The sequence below is a fragment of the Lissotriton vulgaris genome, chromosome 6, assembly GCF_964263255.1.
Source record: "Lissotriton vulgaris chromosome 6, aLisVul1.2, whole genome shotgun sequence".
Taxonomy (NCBI): domain Eukaryota; kingdom Metazoa; phylum Chordata; class Amphibia; order Caudata; family Salamandridae; genus Lissotriton; species Lissotriton vulgaris.
The window spans coordinates 544,586,206-544,602,527 of NC_141694.1; the positions used below are offsets into that span (position 1 = coordinate 544,586,206).

Genomic DNA, 16,322 nt, shown 5'->3' on the forward strand with positions numbered 1-16,322 from the left:
CAAACAAGTAAACATTACATCAAAACAATCAGCAATACATTAGGGGAGGAGAGAGAGGAGCGAAAAAGTAGGGGGGGTGGGGGAGGAGGGAAAGTGAGGATAAGGGAAGAGACAACCATAGACACGAAAGAAAGTCTGTCTAAAGACCGACTGGGTAGGTGACGACCAAGGAGGGAGTCCACGGCCCATCTCCCCTATAGCTAAACCAGGTAGCTCCATCGGGCATTCAACAAAATAGCTAGATCTCAAATGACGAGGGAAAATTCGCAGATAGACAGGGTGGGGACTACTGCCAGGACAGGTGAAGGCAGAGGTCAGCAGCAGGAAAGTGGAGAGGAGTAGAGCGAGGGAATAAAATAGGGTGGGGACTAGGGCCAGGACAGGTGAAGCCAGAGATCAATAGCAGAAAAGTGGAGAGGAGTAGTGCGAGGAGGGGTAGGGGGAAGGTAGTTTGGCAAGAAGTTCCCATGGATATGGTGGTCATGGCAGGTCCGGAGGCTGATCCAACAGTGTCCTCCATAGGGCCCCTCCGCAGATTCGCAGTGGAGAAGGTCCCCGTTGACTGGCAGCGCATGCAGCAGGTCAGAGGTGCAGGAGTGGTTCACAGCTTGAGCAAGGAGCCGGTGCAGGAGTTCCACGAGATGGGAGAGGCCTCGATCTGCGGCCTCTGTGCGCTTGCGGATCAAGAAGACTCAAACACACCCCATGCATTCACCGTCATGAGACGGGCATAATCAGCGCGTGTGGTCCAACATATAATTAGGGTCCAGCAATCGAGCTGGCCCCCGGGGGCCCCGAAAATCCACCCTACAATCTTCGTTGCAGCCCAGAGAGGGTGCTCTCAGTGGAGTACACAGCGTTCATACCTGGTCGCCGGACGCGTAGTGGTGGCTTCCCCCCCAGGGAGGAGAGCAGGTAGCAGGTGGTGGACCTGCCGCATGCCAGCTCTCAGCGATCCTTTGGCTTATATTATAATATTTGAGTGCGTCTTGAAATGGCACAGCACACACACGCACAAGTGGCTCTGCTGTTCTTGGTACTGTGTGCCCTAATGAACTGCATTGTGGTTACTGAGGTGGCCTGGTATTCAAAATAACAATGAGCTGACAATGCCTGCCCAGTAATGACCAGTGACTAATTTGAGCTCCAACCATCACTTGTTTGTATACTTCAGTAGGATCCCCCAAGTGTGGTGGGTATGCCCTGATGTGGTTTCTGTGCCTACTGTGCCACTGGAGCCAGTCTGCACCCAATCGGGATGTGTTTCAGTTCAGTGAGGACCTGGCCTGGCAGTTTGGGGTAGACTTTAGTATTGGAGCAGGGTCAAGACTGATTTACGCATGACTGGGTCCAAACTGAGGCGGCATGGTGTGGAAAAAGACAATGGACCTGGATGCAGCTGTGTAAATACCAATGGCTGAGATTAATTGAAGCATTCCATCCATCACTAGGTTCAATGGGTATGTCTTGACGTGGGTCCCTTGCTCACTGATCCACTAGAGCCAGGCTGCATCCGACTAACAATCCACAATCAGGACTAAACTGGTCTTGGGTTGGTTGTGTTTCGGGAGGGCTGGCAGTACGGGCTGGACTGTTTCTTTTGGAGCAGGATCAAGACTAATTTGCATATGGCTGTGTGGAAACTGAGGTGGCATGGTGTGCAAAATAATGACAAATTAAGATGCAGTCCAAATAATTACCAGTGGTCCAGATTAATTTACGCATTCTATCCATCACTTTTTGTACGCTCAAGACCTGGCTCTTCGACTTAACGGCAGACCTTCCCACCCCCCCAGCGCCTTGAGACCATAACTGGTGATTAGCCGCACTCTATAAGAACCTTGATTGATTATGCTTCACTGCACTGTGGTTACAGCATATGAAAAGGTATTAAAATCCTACTCCGTCTGGTTCCTATGCATCACAAACTCTGAATGCGGCTCCTTTCACACTTCTATACGTAGTTTTTCACTATTTTATCAATAATGGACAGTTTATATGTTGGGATCCAACTCTGTAGCTCCTGGAGGTTTTATGAATCCAGTTGAGGGTCATTTAGGCAATCGCAGTTACCAAATTACGAGAAGGTGGGTGTCTTCCCACTTTTACCCACAGCCAGGCTTTTTCACAAGTCCTGAAAACAACAAGATATAAAGACCTTCTTTTCGAGCCGAGCTCCGCCTGTGCTTTGAAGTCGACATTTTTCAGTTTCAGAATGCCTCAATGTCTTTTTAGTGTTACTTCGGTGAATAACACACCTGCTAATACTGATGTTTCATCAAAACATTCTAATACCTGAAATGTTTTGTGAATAATTTGGTTTAAGCTTGCTGAAAGCAATTATAAGCTGTTTTTCATCTTTAAACGTGTACTTTTTTATTTTCAGATTGTGAACGAAGCAGCTAAATACAGATATCGGTCAGGAGATCTTTTTAATTGTGGAGCTCTAACAATTCGAGCGCCTTGGGGCTGTGTGGGTCATGGCGCCCTATATCATTCTCAAAGTCCAGAAGCATTTTTCGCTCACTGCCCCGGAATAAAGGTACTGTAGCACACTGTATTTTCTAAATACTAATTTATTATGTTGTGTTTATATAAATGGCATCGCACATCGCTACCTCTCGCAGACACTTCCTGCTACATCCATTCATGTTAAGTGCATTCTGAGCAACCAGAAGCCCCATCCACATCCGGGTCTTTCAAAATACTGGATGCCCTCTGCTGGAATGCAAGTCACTTACCTCTTTGCGAATCCCTCCTTGCATATGTGTATGCCGTAAAGTATCTCCTGCTCTTGCTCTTTGTCTCATTGCTTCTCAATCATTTAAACATTTCTGTAGGTTAGTGCTTGGCTACTACGGCCTTTATGCACCGCCATAGAGCTACTGTACGTATAGTGCCACTGTTCGAAATCTTCACTCACATAAAATAAATGTAATGCAAACTGTAAAAAAAAAATGACTCCGATTCGAAGGTGCCTGAGCATTTCCCTTCAGTGAGCGAACATTGGTAATTTAAAACAGTTTAAGGGAATCAGAAGAAAAGTAGCATCAGTTACAGGGTCAATAAGGTGGTACTTTTTAGAATAACAACAAAGATTGAGTGTGAAATTAAAATGCAATGCCAAATAAGGAGAACATATTTTAAAACTGTAAAATAAAACGATAATCATAACAAATGTGATACTGAATAATAACAAGCCTTTGACTCCTACTGTAAATGAGTCCATTTCCAAATCTAATCCGGGATTTTGCGAAAGAGCGACAGCCAATTTTAAGTTTCCAGCACACATTTTTGGTTGAACTGAACTGATTTGTATTATAAGCATTTACTTTGGCTTGCAGCTCACATTCTAAAATCTGGCAGCTGCTTATGTGCCCACAAGAAGAGACCCCCCAAATTCACACTGCCTCATCTGCTTCAAATACTCCCTTGTCTGCTTTCGTCTCTACTCGGGCCACAATGCCTGCCAATTCTTCTCTCCAAAGAGATCTAGCTATATCACCCTTCTCTCCAAAGACATTGATCACCATTCTCCCACTTCATATTATCCAGAATACTTGTAAACCGTTTCTTTAACATATTTCCACATTTTCTCACCACTACAAGCCTTCTGGACACACTTTTGCCTAACCTAATATAGTTTGCGCATAGTAATTCTCCATCCTGAAACATTTAACTCTGCTCACTTTAACTTAGTCCACCATGACATTCTTTGTAATTATGTCTGGTACTGGCATTTCTGATGCAAAGCTCTCAATTGCTATCCTCTGCACCCATGGTTGTTACCTGGAGTGAACCGCAGAAACCTACATCGGATCATCTCCAGCCACATCTTTTCTGGTGGCACTCTAATGTTTCTTCCTTCTTCTCCCAACAACAGATCCACTTCATGCTCATTTATCAGATTGTTTGTCTGCTAACTAATACTCCATTCCCAAATCATCACACGCTGCCTTATGCTCAGTCCTAAAATGGGAGCGATTATTGTTGTCCCTTCGTCGAATGTATCCAGAACCATCTATCTTCATCTCTTTCCCCTCTGACTTTATTCACCCCTGGGCACAATCAGGGCTGCTTCGCAGGTAGGAAGAAATAAAGCCCAACACAGTTGGTTTTAGGGGCACTGTGAAGGGCAGAGGCAGTACATATACCTTAACGATATTAAGATAAATATGTTGACTGGACCCCTGACCGTGTTCTGATAAGCAGCTTTCCTAGCAGGAAGCTGTGTGCAGCGGCTGCCTGCAGGGTACTTCTGGAGCATTAGGAGGCAGGTCCCCGTCCCATTGGCAGGCTTTCCTGCTAGGGAACTGGCTTTGATACATTCAGGGGCAGCACCATGTAGTTCTTATGATTAAGATAATGACACTACCTACAGAGCATGCATGCAGATCCCCGGACAGTGCTGGACAACACTGTAATTCTTCATTCCATGCTTTTCTTGCTGCACTGAATAGGGAATTGTGTTCGTTATAAGACGTTCTGCCTACTTTTTGTCTTTATTTTCTTTTAATTCAGGGCAAGAAGACGAGCAGTTTATTGCAATTGACGGAGCTTTTGCATTTGCTTATCACTGTTTAAAAAGAAAAGCAATTCACCCGCCACAGCCGCACCCCTATCAAGTACAGAATTCGAAATTATCTTATCTTTGAAACAGTCATACCAAAGTCTTCCTCAACATCTGGCATCATCTAGAATGCCCTTCTGTGGACAGATTAGAAGAACTGAAAGTTTACTAGGTCCTTAATACACAGTCCTGCTTTCCCCCCACACCCCCTCCCCTTCTACGGTACCAACCCAGGCCTGTCAAAGTAAATGGTTAAAAGATTACCCTTGAGCAAAAAAGTTCACTTTGGGCGCACACAAAGTCATAATTTCTAAATCTTCGTCCGACTGATTAGCCTTCTAGACCAAGAAGATCCTTCAAGGAAGTTTTACTTTGAGCCATAAAAGCATTCTTGTAAAATTACACTGCACAAACTGAATACTAATCAGAGGAACTCTCTCAACCCCTTCTCCAAACACCTTCGTACTGGCTCCATCAATGGGGAGTACCCCTCTGTTCCATCTTCCTCATTGTGACCCACTGAGTTGCATTGATGTATTCGGTTGTATCCTGCCATGAGTACTGCAGTTAGATATATGCGTTCGAGGCATGTGGGCTGCTGAATTCATATCTGTGTATAGATCGCCGCCTAGTGTTGGGTCCGGATGATTGCACATTGTTGTCCTAAAAGAGTCTTCGAAGTATCACGAGATAGGTGGCTCCTCCCCTGGACTACAGTGCGCATGGGCATCCTCTCCATCCTCAGATTGTTTTTTTCCGCCATTGGGTTCGGATGTGCTTTCTCAACTCTAGTTCGGAAACTTTGTTTTGACTTTTTCCTAAGGCCAAAAGGCCTTCAAATCGTCGGTATTGTCTCGTTCGGTGCCTGTTCCATTCCAGTTTCTTCAAACCGGACTTCGGAAGCTGCTTTCTCGCTTCGACACCACAGGCCCAGACTACGACGTCGATGGATCGGAGCCTGTTTAAACGATGCCCCGTCTGTAATTCGAAATACCCCCACATAGATGTGCACCCTGTGTGCAATAAATGTTTGTCCCCCGACCACGACGAGGCCAGATGTATGGCCTGCTCGAAGTTCCGCTCCAAGAAGACGCTTAAACTTCGGCGCGCAGCGAGGCAGTCGGCGCAACAGTCGGCGCCCGGACCGGTCAACATCTTCGAGGCCGGTGACGAAGAAGGCGTCGAAGATGAAGAAGACGAAGGAGAAGAGGTTCCTGAGGAGCAGTCGGAACCAGCGTCGGAGCATGACTCCAACTTCGAGGTGGACGAGCAAGCTGAAGAGTACGTCCACGAAGAAGACGTCGTCGAGGTAGGGGACGACGAAGGGGCCATCGGAGCCGTCGATGACGACTCCAGTGATGAGCCAGGCCCAACCGCAGTAGCGGGGCCTATTACTGACATTACGCTTCCTTCGGCTCAGGTCGAGGCATCGCCAAAAGGCCTTAGCCAAGATCTTCCTGCACGTTCTATAGCCACGCGTCCAAGCCAGGCTAAGAACACATCTAAGGAGCCATCGGTCGATTCCACTAAATTGAAACCGAAACCAACGGAGCCGAAATCGAAACCGAAACTACTTAAAATGGTGGTCGGTTCGACGTTGATGCCAGTCCAATCCAAGACTGTCGAAACCCCTTCGGCGTCGAAAGTGCCTCTCGCCTCAAAGACTGGAGCGTCGAAGCACGGCTCATCTAGCAAACACGCCTCCTCGACGCCGTCAGCGTCGACATCGACGCAAGAACATTGCGACAAGGCCAAGGGCCTCCAAGCGAAGAAAGCCGTTGAACCGAAGATTTCGGGGCTCAAGCCACTGCTCAGCAAGCACCTCGAGCCAAAAACCAAAGCCGACCCGAAATATCAGGTCTCGTCGACGCCTAAGGCTGGAAAGGCTACACGCCGGGAGCTCGAGTCGACGCCATCAAGCACCCGTCCACCTCAAGCGCTGAAGCAGCTCGAATCGACCACTGCATCCAGCACCAAGACCGTCGGACAACCTCCGATTAAGTTCGGTCTTCCGCCAACGGCTCGAGCAAAGCAGCTCGACCTCCACAAAGGCGCTGAACCTTCCAAGACGTCGTCGGCGCCCTCGAAGCCCGCCCCCGAAGGGGTTGTGTTCCACGAGCCCTCCTACGACAACCAGTCGAAACTCTTTATCGACTCGGAGTCAGGCAGGCTGACCATCCACAAGCAGAAGATCGCGCCAGTACATCCCTCAGAGGGTTACAAAATTCCTCTTAAGCGCAAGAAGGACTCGGCCACCTCACCGGTTCTCTTTGAGCACGTTCAGGACTATTCGCAACAAATGACATATTCTCCAGCACAAAGCGAGGAGGACATGGGTGAAGACTATGGTCAAGCGGCATTCGCTTATCACGCTGACACTGATCAGGATGAACCACAACAGTGGTCTGAGGCTGTTGATCATGCTGTAGACCCTGATGATCCACATGCTGCACCAGACGCCCAGTCCTACAACGTCAAAACATCGCCAACTGAGGACACGGCGGCGTTTAACGCTCTGATAGAAAGGGCAGCACTCAACCATGATGTGGAGATGCATGCAGAACCAGTGGACGAAGATTTCTTATTTGACACTTTCTCCACCTCTGAACATTCCACTAAGACTTTGCCTATGCTTAAGGGGGTCCTCCAGCATGCTACGGACATTTTCAAGGAACCCACTAAAGCTAGGGTTATCAACCGACGGATTGAGAAAAAGTATAGGCCTGCTCCAGTGGATCCTACTTACATCAAAGGACAGCTCCCCTTGGACTCCCTTGTAGTGGCCAATGCCCGCAAGAGGGCTAACTCACAAACTAGTGGTGACGCTCCACCTCCGGACACGGAATCAAAGATTCTGGAGGCGTCAGGGAAGCGAGTGGCAGCGCAGGCTGCTAATATTTGGAGGATTTCCAATACACAGGCCCTGTTGGCTAGATACGACAGGGCACACTACGACACATTAGAACAGTTGTTGCAACACCTGCCTGATATGTACAAGGAAGGAGCAGAGATGATTATACAAGAAGGGAAACTGATTTCTAATGCGTCCATCAAGTGCGCACTGGACGCAGCAGACACAGCTGCTAGGGCCATAAACACTAGTGTGATGCTAAGACGTCACGCATGGCTCCGCATCTCTGGTTTCAAGCCCGAAATTCAAACAACTCTGCTCAACCAGCCGGTTAACCCGGACTTCCTTTTTGGTCCCGAGGTAGACACAACACTCGAAAAAATAAAGAAGGACACTGAGACAGCCAAATCCATGGGGCTCTCCAATCTCAGCAGTTTCGGGGCAGTTCCTTTCGTCGCTCCGGTAATAGGGGAGCCTCGAGAGGACAGGTTTTACAGCAGGCCCAGTACACCAAAGGGGGCACGCAATCCACCTACACAAAAAATACCAGGGGTGGATACCGTGGGAACAGCGCCAAGGGCAGGAGACGTGGCAATAACAACGCCAGATCCTCCACTCCCAACAAACAGTGACGCCTTGTCACTGCCCCCCGACCATCTAACACCTGTCGGGGGAAGACTCCAGCAGTTCCTGCCAGTCTGGGAAGGCATTACCACGGACAGGTGGGTGAGACAACTTATCTGATACGGCTATTGTCTAGAATTAACCTCCACCCCCTCCCCAACATACCCCCAAGGCACCGTCCTATGTCCGCAGAGCACATGCACTTATTGCAGCAAGAAGTACTCTCCATGCTGCAAAAAGGGGCAATAGAGCTCGTGCCTGCAGAAGAACGAGGTACAGGAGTGTACTCTCTGTACTTCTTAATCCCAAAAGAGGACGGTTCTCTGCGGCCCATTCTGGACCTCAGGCCCCTCAACCAATACATACTGTCAGAACACTTTCATATGTTAACCTTGCAGCAGGTCCTGCCGTTGCTCAGTCAGGGCGACTTCCTAGCGACCCTGGACCTCAAGGATGCATATTTCCACATTCCCATTCACCCAAGTCACAAGAAATAGATCAGGTTCACCATCAACAATCAGCATTACCAATTCAAGGTCCTGCCTTTCGGGGTCACCACTGCCCCCAGAGTGTTCACCAAGTGCTTGGCAACCGTGGCTGCGCACCTTCGCAGACAACATGTTCACGTCTACCCCTACCTGGACGACTGGCTCGTTCAGGTCAAGTCGGCCCAGCAGTGTGCCAGCCACATGTCGCGCACGATTCACCTCCTCCACAGTCTGGGGTTCTCACTCAACTACACAAAATCACACCTGCAGCCAGCCCATGTGCAACAGTACCTAGGGGCAACTTAACACTCTGACGGCAACAGCGCAGCCGAACTCTGCCAGAGTCAACAGCATGCAGCTGCTCATTCAGAGTTTCAGACCTCAACAATCACTCCCAGCGCAGGTGTTCATGTAACTGAACGGTATGATGGTATCCTGTATATTCATAGTCCCGCACGCGAGACTGCACATGCGTCCCCTTCAAGAGTGCTTAGCATGTCAGTGGAACCAGGCTCATGGGCATCTAAAAGACCTAGTGTTGGTGACCGGTCGTGCTTACAACTCTCTGCATTGGTGGAACACACAAAACCTTTGCAGGGGACGACCGTTCCAAGAGCCTGTCCCACAGATAGTGTTGACGACGGACGCATCTCTCCAGGGTTGCGGAGCGCATGTCCTCCATTACATGGTGCAGGGACTATGGACAACACAACAGCAGAAGATGCATATCAACCTGCTAGAGCTACTGGCCATCTTCATGGCACTGAAAGCGTTCAAGTTGCACCTCTGCAACAAAGTCGTGTTGATCCGGACGGACAACATGACTGCCTTGTATTACATCCAGAAACAGGGAGGCACACACTCCCCGCAGCTATCACACCTAGCCCAGAGCATGTGGAAGTGGGCCATTCAGAGGAACATCTTCCTCATGGCGGAGCATCTCCCGGGCGTGGACTACCAGATGGCGGACCTGCTCAGCAGGCACAGTCATCAGATGCACGAGTGGGAAATCCACCCCTCAGTACTCCAACCATACTTCCAGCAGTGGGGTCATCCAGAGATCGACCTCTTCGCCACAAAAGAGAACGCAAAATGCCAAAGCTTCGCCGCCAGGTTCCCACACCCGCAGTCTCAGGGCAATGCGATATGGATGAACTGGTCAGGCAGATTTGCGTACGCTTTTCCCTCAGCCCCACGCATACCGCTGGTGGCGCGCAAACTGCGGCAGCACTCCATGACGCTCATCCTGGTTGCTCCAACGTGGGCACGGCAGGCTTGGTACACCACGTTCTTGGAACTTTCGGTGGTGCCTCACCAGCGGCTGCGCCTCACTCCCAGCCTCCTCACTCAGAGCCATGGCAACATTTAGCACCCAGATCCTCAACAGTTGAGCCTAGCGATTTGGCTCCTGAGGTCATAGAGTTTGGCTATCTCAACTTGCCCCCTGAGTGTATGAACATCATCAAAGAGGCAAGGCGGCCCACAGCCAGGGCGCGCTATGCAGCCAAATGGAAACGGTTTGTCATTTACTGTTCCAACAATGACATTAATCCGCTAGATGCATCCACGCAGAACATCATATGTTACCTACTGCATCTGTACCAATGCAACCTAGCATATAGTTCCATCAGTATACATTTGGCTGCTATAGCTGCTTACCTTCAGAACAGGCAGCACCTTTCACTTTTCAGAGTGCCTGCCATCAAAGCCTTTTTGGAGGGCCTTAAAAGAGTGATCCCTCCCAGACACCCTCCTTCGCCTGTCTGGAATCTAAATATCGTTCTCACCAGGCTCATGGGTCCCCCTTTGAGCCTCTCCATTCTTGTGAGATACAGTTTCTTACTTGGAAAGTGGCTTTTCTAATAGCCATTACATCGCTGCGAAGGGTCAGCGAGCTTCAAGCCCTCACAATTCAAGAGCCCTACCTACAAATTCATGCTAATAATAATAATAATAATAATAATCCACATTTGTAAAGCGCACAATCACCCGTAAGGGTCTCTAGGCGCTGGGGGCCGTCGGGAAGATTAAGCAAGCTATTGCCCAGAGTCACATGGTGCTGGGCTAATCTGCCGCCGGCCCTGGGGATCGAACCGTGATCCCCAGATTCCGGAGTCAGTCACCCTGGCCGCGGCACCACACCTCTCCCATCTGGGTGGTGTTGCGCACCAACCCCAAGTTCATGCCAAAGGTAATCTCGCAGTTCCACATTAATCAAAACATAGAACTGCCAGTCTTCTTTCCAAACCCTGACTCAGTGGCAGACAGAGCACTGCACACCTTGGATGTCAAAAGAGCTCTCCTGTATTACATCGACAGGACAAAAGACTTTTGCAACAAGACTAAACAACTGTTCGTTGCCTTCTCTCCACAGCATAAAGGCAACCCTATTTTCAAATCTGGTATAGCCAGGTGGATAGTTAAATGCATCCAAATCTGTTATCAAAAGGCTAAACGCACTTTAACAGTTCCCCCAAGAGCGCATTCCACACACAAGCTAGGGGCATCCATGGCTTTCCTAGGTAACATTCCTTTAGAGGACATATGTAGAGCAGCCACATGGACCACCATACATACATTTACCAAACACTACTGCGTAGATGTACACTCCAAGCAGCAAGCTGCTGTAGGACAGGCTGTTCTCAGAACTCTCTTTCAGACTGCTGCAGCTGGCACGGGCAACCGCCGATAAGGAGGTAACTGCTATTTATTCTATGCACAGATATGAATTCAGCAGCCCACATGCCTCGAACGGAATATGCTACTTACCAGTATGCATCTGTTCTTGGCATGTAGGGCTGCTGACATTCATATCGCCCACCCTCCTCCCCGGTGCCTGTTGCAGCTGTAGCACTCAGTATACTTCTCAGGCATGGTCATCTCTTACTGTATTACACTCCATCTCTGCCACAATGGCGAAAAACAATCTGAGGATGGAGAGGATGCCCATGCGCACTGTAGTCCAGGGGAGGAGCCACCTATCTCGTGATACTTCGAAGACTCTTCCAGGACAACAATGTGCAATCATCCGGACCCAACACTAGGCGGCGATCTATGCACAGATATGAATGTCAGCAGCTCTACATGCCATGAACAGATGCATACTGGTAAGTAGCATATTCCTTTCCTCCTGTACCAAATCTTACATTATCTACAGTATGAGCAAAACCAAGTGATCTTTGCCAATTATTGGCATAAAGTCCTCCATGTAACTCTCCCAAGCCATGGAAGCTCTACATTAGCTACCAAAAACATGTGCGCTATTCAAATTGCTTTGCCTAGCTCACAAATCCAACTATAGCTGAGCACTTCTCTACTTTTCCAGAATCTTACTTATTACCATGCCGACTACATATCTAAAAACTGTCATCCAGCCTAAGTATTGTGGTTTGGGAGGCAGTCCCGCAATATCCCAGTTCCCTGCTCTGAAAATCTCTTCCGTTGTCCCAGTGTCCCTGATCAGAATGGCTGGAAATCTGAAGAACTCTAAAGACTCGCCCATTAAGCTCACCGGTCCCTTATATATAAAATTGAAATACATTTCCCAGCCTTCCTCCATCATCTAGAAGGCTCACTGTATAATGTGTACTATTGGCACCTTTGTTTAAGACCCAGTCACGATTGGCCTGCAAAAATGGGGTGCAAGTTCCTAGGAGCACATGTTATTTCTGCAATTTACATGGATTTCATCTCTCGCAATTCATGGGAGCGCACATTTATGATTATCCTGTATCATTTAAACAGGAGAGTGCATTTAAAATGAGATTACCGGCCCAAACGGGACTCGGCCGTTTGTGTTCAAATTAGTCCATGATCATTAAACTCCCGCGAACCAATGCACACATGATGTTCCTTCCATTTCCTATATTATCTAGATGCCCTTTTGCTCGACATCTAAATCCCACAATGCCATGTGATTCGTTTTTATTTCAGCCTTTTTGTGTGCTTCTGTAAATATCCTCATCTCTGACATGCCTTCAGCAAGATTAATTTGAAGGTGACTCTCCCAGATGATAACTCCAACCTCCTCCTTTTCACCCCCCATTCACCACTGCCCCTCAATGATGATGTTGCGTGAAGTGTTTGATGCATGTATTGTCTTTGTGCGACTGTCCTCACCTCCCTTGTTTCTGTTACGAAGTACTAGTTTTATGTAATGTTTTTGAGATAGCCTCAATACTACTTTTCTGCTAAAATTGCTAGCTAAATACTTTAATGTACTTATAAGCGCATTTACTTATGTACTTGACTGTCTTTTTTAAGGTCACTAAGCACTTTGCTTATTTGGCCTTTTTACATTTTCGTAAGAGCGGAGCTAGTCCACAGATGGCAGAGATGCATGTCCTTAAAGTCTGATCGATTGGATTCATGTTATGTGATTCTTTAATATGCTAGGACCAGTCCTCTCATCAAGAACTTACTGCACTTCAAGTACCCAGCACTCTCCTCCTTTTAAATAATCCACATACCAAATAGTGAGTAGGTGTTTTTTTCTCTCCATTCAATGCAGGTTGTCATCCCAAGAAGCCCAGTCCAAGCCAAGGGCCTCCTCATGTCCTGCATAGAGGACAAAGACCCGTGTATATTCTTTGAGCCGAAAATACTCTACAGGGCTGCAGGTAATGTTTTGTTGAATGTATACAACAGCTTGATTTCAACTATCTTGAACATGGTTTGAAGTTGTCTACACCTGGAAAAAAGTTTCTGTTGCAATTGTAATGCGGCTGGACTAATTGTTAATTTTGTAATTTAGTTTTGCTTAGTTTTCACTTATTAGAGAGAGTGACAATTGTTTCTTGAACACGTTACTGTGGCGAAGCCTCAGAAATATATGTTTTTTGAAATACAGTTGGAGTTTGTGTTGCCTGACTAAACAATTTGATCTGAAACCTTTTTACACTAAGTTATCCTTTCACCTTTTTAGATTGTAATCTACCAGACAGTGCAGCTGTCTACTTGCAAAGAGAGCTTGGGGACATGTAAAAAGATCACCTAGGATTACATTTCGTCCGCTGCTTACCATTGGCTTTTTGTTTTGTCACTCACAGTTGCTTTCTTTCTATTGGCAGACTCTATTTGTTTTAGCCCGTCCAGCATGTCTTTTTCTCTCCAGTGGTGCATAGACTCAATCCCCTCAATGATTGGCTTCTTTGTTTCTTCCCCAAGTGCTTGCTTATCAGGGATTTTTTTTTCTTTTTCCTGAAGCACTCCATGAGAGTTCTTTTGTTTTTGAGTTGTCTCACACATCTTTCTCCCTTCCCCTGTTGCTCTCTCTGTATTTTTCTTGAATGTATCTTCCCTCCACCCCTACCATGCTCTCTTTCGTCCATGTGCTCCTCTCACCCCACCTCCATTTGATCTTTCTCTTAACTACAATTATTCTAATCTAGGGGCATATGTATCAAAAAAGAGTTTTGCGATTCTCAAATTGCGATTTTTAGAAAATCAATTAGAGAATCGCAAAATGCAATGTATGTAGAATTTGCTAAAAATGTTGCGAATCCTACATTTTCCTTATTTGCGAATCACAAATTGAGATCCGTATTTAAGGAATACATTCCCATTCATCCCTACGGGCTGGGAGGCCCATAGGAATGAATGGGAAGACATTCTCAATTTGCGATTACCAATTACAGAAGTGCAAGGGTGCCAAAAGGACACCCTGTTACACCCCTGAAATATGCATGTGTGCACATTTTGCGCACATACACGCAAGGGCATGTATGTGCTACATATGGCACTTTTAAAAATTCCAAAAAGTGCTTTTTTAAAGAAAATTGTAAATTAAAATTAACTTGAAGTTGGTGGTAATTTGCAATTCCTTAAGGCCAAATAGCAAATTTCTGGTGCTTCCGGAATTCCATTTAAGGAATCACAATTTGCAATTCCTTAATTTGCATTTGCAAAATAGAGAATCGCTAATTTTGCAATTCTCTATTTTGCGATGGCCTTTTTGGGATGATACATCCCAAAGGCTTTTTCCAATTCGCAAACGGGCCGATTCTGAGAAACTGCCTGTTTGCAAACGGGAAAAAGGCTTGATACATATGGCCCCTAAATAACAATTTTTCAGTATCATGTGTGCATACGCTTTTCTGATGCAGCACATGTGTTTATACACAACAATTATCTGCAGAGCTTTTGCGGTTTCCAGTGGATGTGCAGAAACTCCAGTATGTACAGGAGAGGTGACTATTTCCACTTCAGATGGCACAACTCACTTATGTTGCTGCTGTCGAAGATTTCGGATAAATATGATCTTGAATGTGATCACCCGCCTCCCCTCTCTGATCCGTTCTCTTTCAGTCCCTTCCCTCCTCCCGCCATACAGCTTCCCTAGAGACAGTACAGTTACACTCGCCCGCTAATGCTGGGCTCTCTCTGAAGGCGTTGGAGGCCTTGCAGGGCCTTGCCCCATCTGCCAATATTGAATTTCTGCCAGTTAAAATGTTCTTGAAGGAATGCGACTTCTACAGCTGAACCTCAGCAGCAGAAGAAAGCAACACAATCTCTAATGTGAAATAAATGGAGAAAACCAAACACAACCACTTATGTTAGGAAACTGCATTTAAAAACATGTAAAACAAAGAAAGAAACAATTACATGGATATTTATGAATTTATTTCTGCTTCACTCCACATTGTGTCAGCAAAAGGAATAGGTTTGTAGGTTGTCATGGGAAGCGTTCAAATCACATTTTGACAATTCCCATTGTTGAGGTAGATATTTGTACGTTTTGTGCATCTATTGAACATTCATCAAACCAATTTTTCTGGTAAATTGCGATAAACATTTCAAAGAATTATAAAACCATCAATGTTTGTTCTTTAGAAATGTGTGTTAGCTCAGCCCCTCCCTCCCACCTTCAGTTGTCCATGTGGCCTCCTGTTCCATCCCTCCTTGATTCCTTCCCTCAGAGTAGTTCCCCAGCCTCGGTGTGACCTCCCATCCCACGGTATGCTCCACCTAACGCCACTACACAGTAAACAAAAAATGCTATGAGGCTGGGAGCTCTGGCTGCTTTATTAGCACTTTTTTCACAAGTTCAACGATGCTTTACCAGGTGACCATGGCACAGAGAAGATGGTGTTCGTAATTCTCTGTCCTTGCAATACCCTTCTCAGCCACATGGGCCTGCCTCAGTATTACCGTTGTCAAGGACCCACAGACATTTGGTGCGCTAAAGACTTCAGGAGCCTCAGCCTATCTTGTTACTAGTGTGTTGTGTTAAATTACAAATACCTATGACTCAGTTATACTTGTAAACCTATCAATGCCATAAAGCACTTATTCTTAAACTGTGGTCTGAGGACCCCAGGGGGCCTTGACTCCTACTCAGGGGTCCGCAGCTGTCCATAAAATTAAATAATATTAGTAGTACCGGCTTTACGCTTTTGCCCCTAGTTCAGGAGCACTTCACTTCAAAATACTAAATGGGGTTGCAGGCACATGCTGGAGAGATCTTTGTGTGACCTGCAATTATCAGGCCATAATAAAAATGTCAAGATAACTGTAGTAATTAATATATTTGCTGAAGAAGTCTGAGTTTTGTCTAGTGGAGTTTTTGATTCATAAAGAAACGGGGGATATGTGCCTGCTGCAAAGCACAATATTTAACATGCAGATCACAGATTTGTATTTCATCTAGATAATCCAGTGGGTTAATGATTTTGCCGATAGATCCTTTTATTGCTTGCATAAAATGCAGCCCTTCAAATATGGCACAGAAACCAGCAGCAAATACTGGAAAACAAAAAATACTATAGCCTTATAGCCCACGGTAGCAGGC

General features: G+C 46.7%; 1 protein-coding gene across 1 annotated transcript in view; it reads left to right on the forward strand.

The window, feature by feature from the left end:
• The window catches only part of BCKDHB (branched chain keto acid dehydrogenase E1 subunit beta), a 995,115-nt gene that overhangs the window by 265,113 nt on the left and 713,680 nt on the right, over positions 1-16,322 (forward strand). The window contains exons 5-6 of the mRNA XM_086926548.1: positions 2,387-2,542; positions 13,044-13,152. Coding sequence (XP_086782674.1) covers positions 2,387-2,542; positions 13,044-13,152 — 265 coding nt within the window. The remainder of the gene's footprint in view (positions 1-2,386; positions 2,543-13,043; positions 13,153-16,322) is intronic.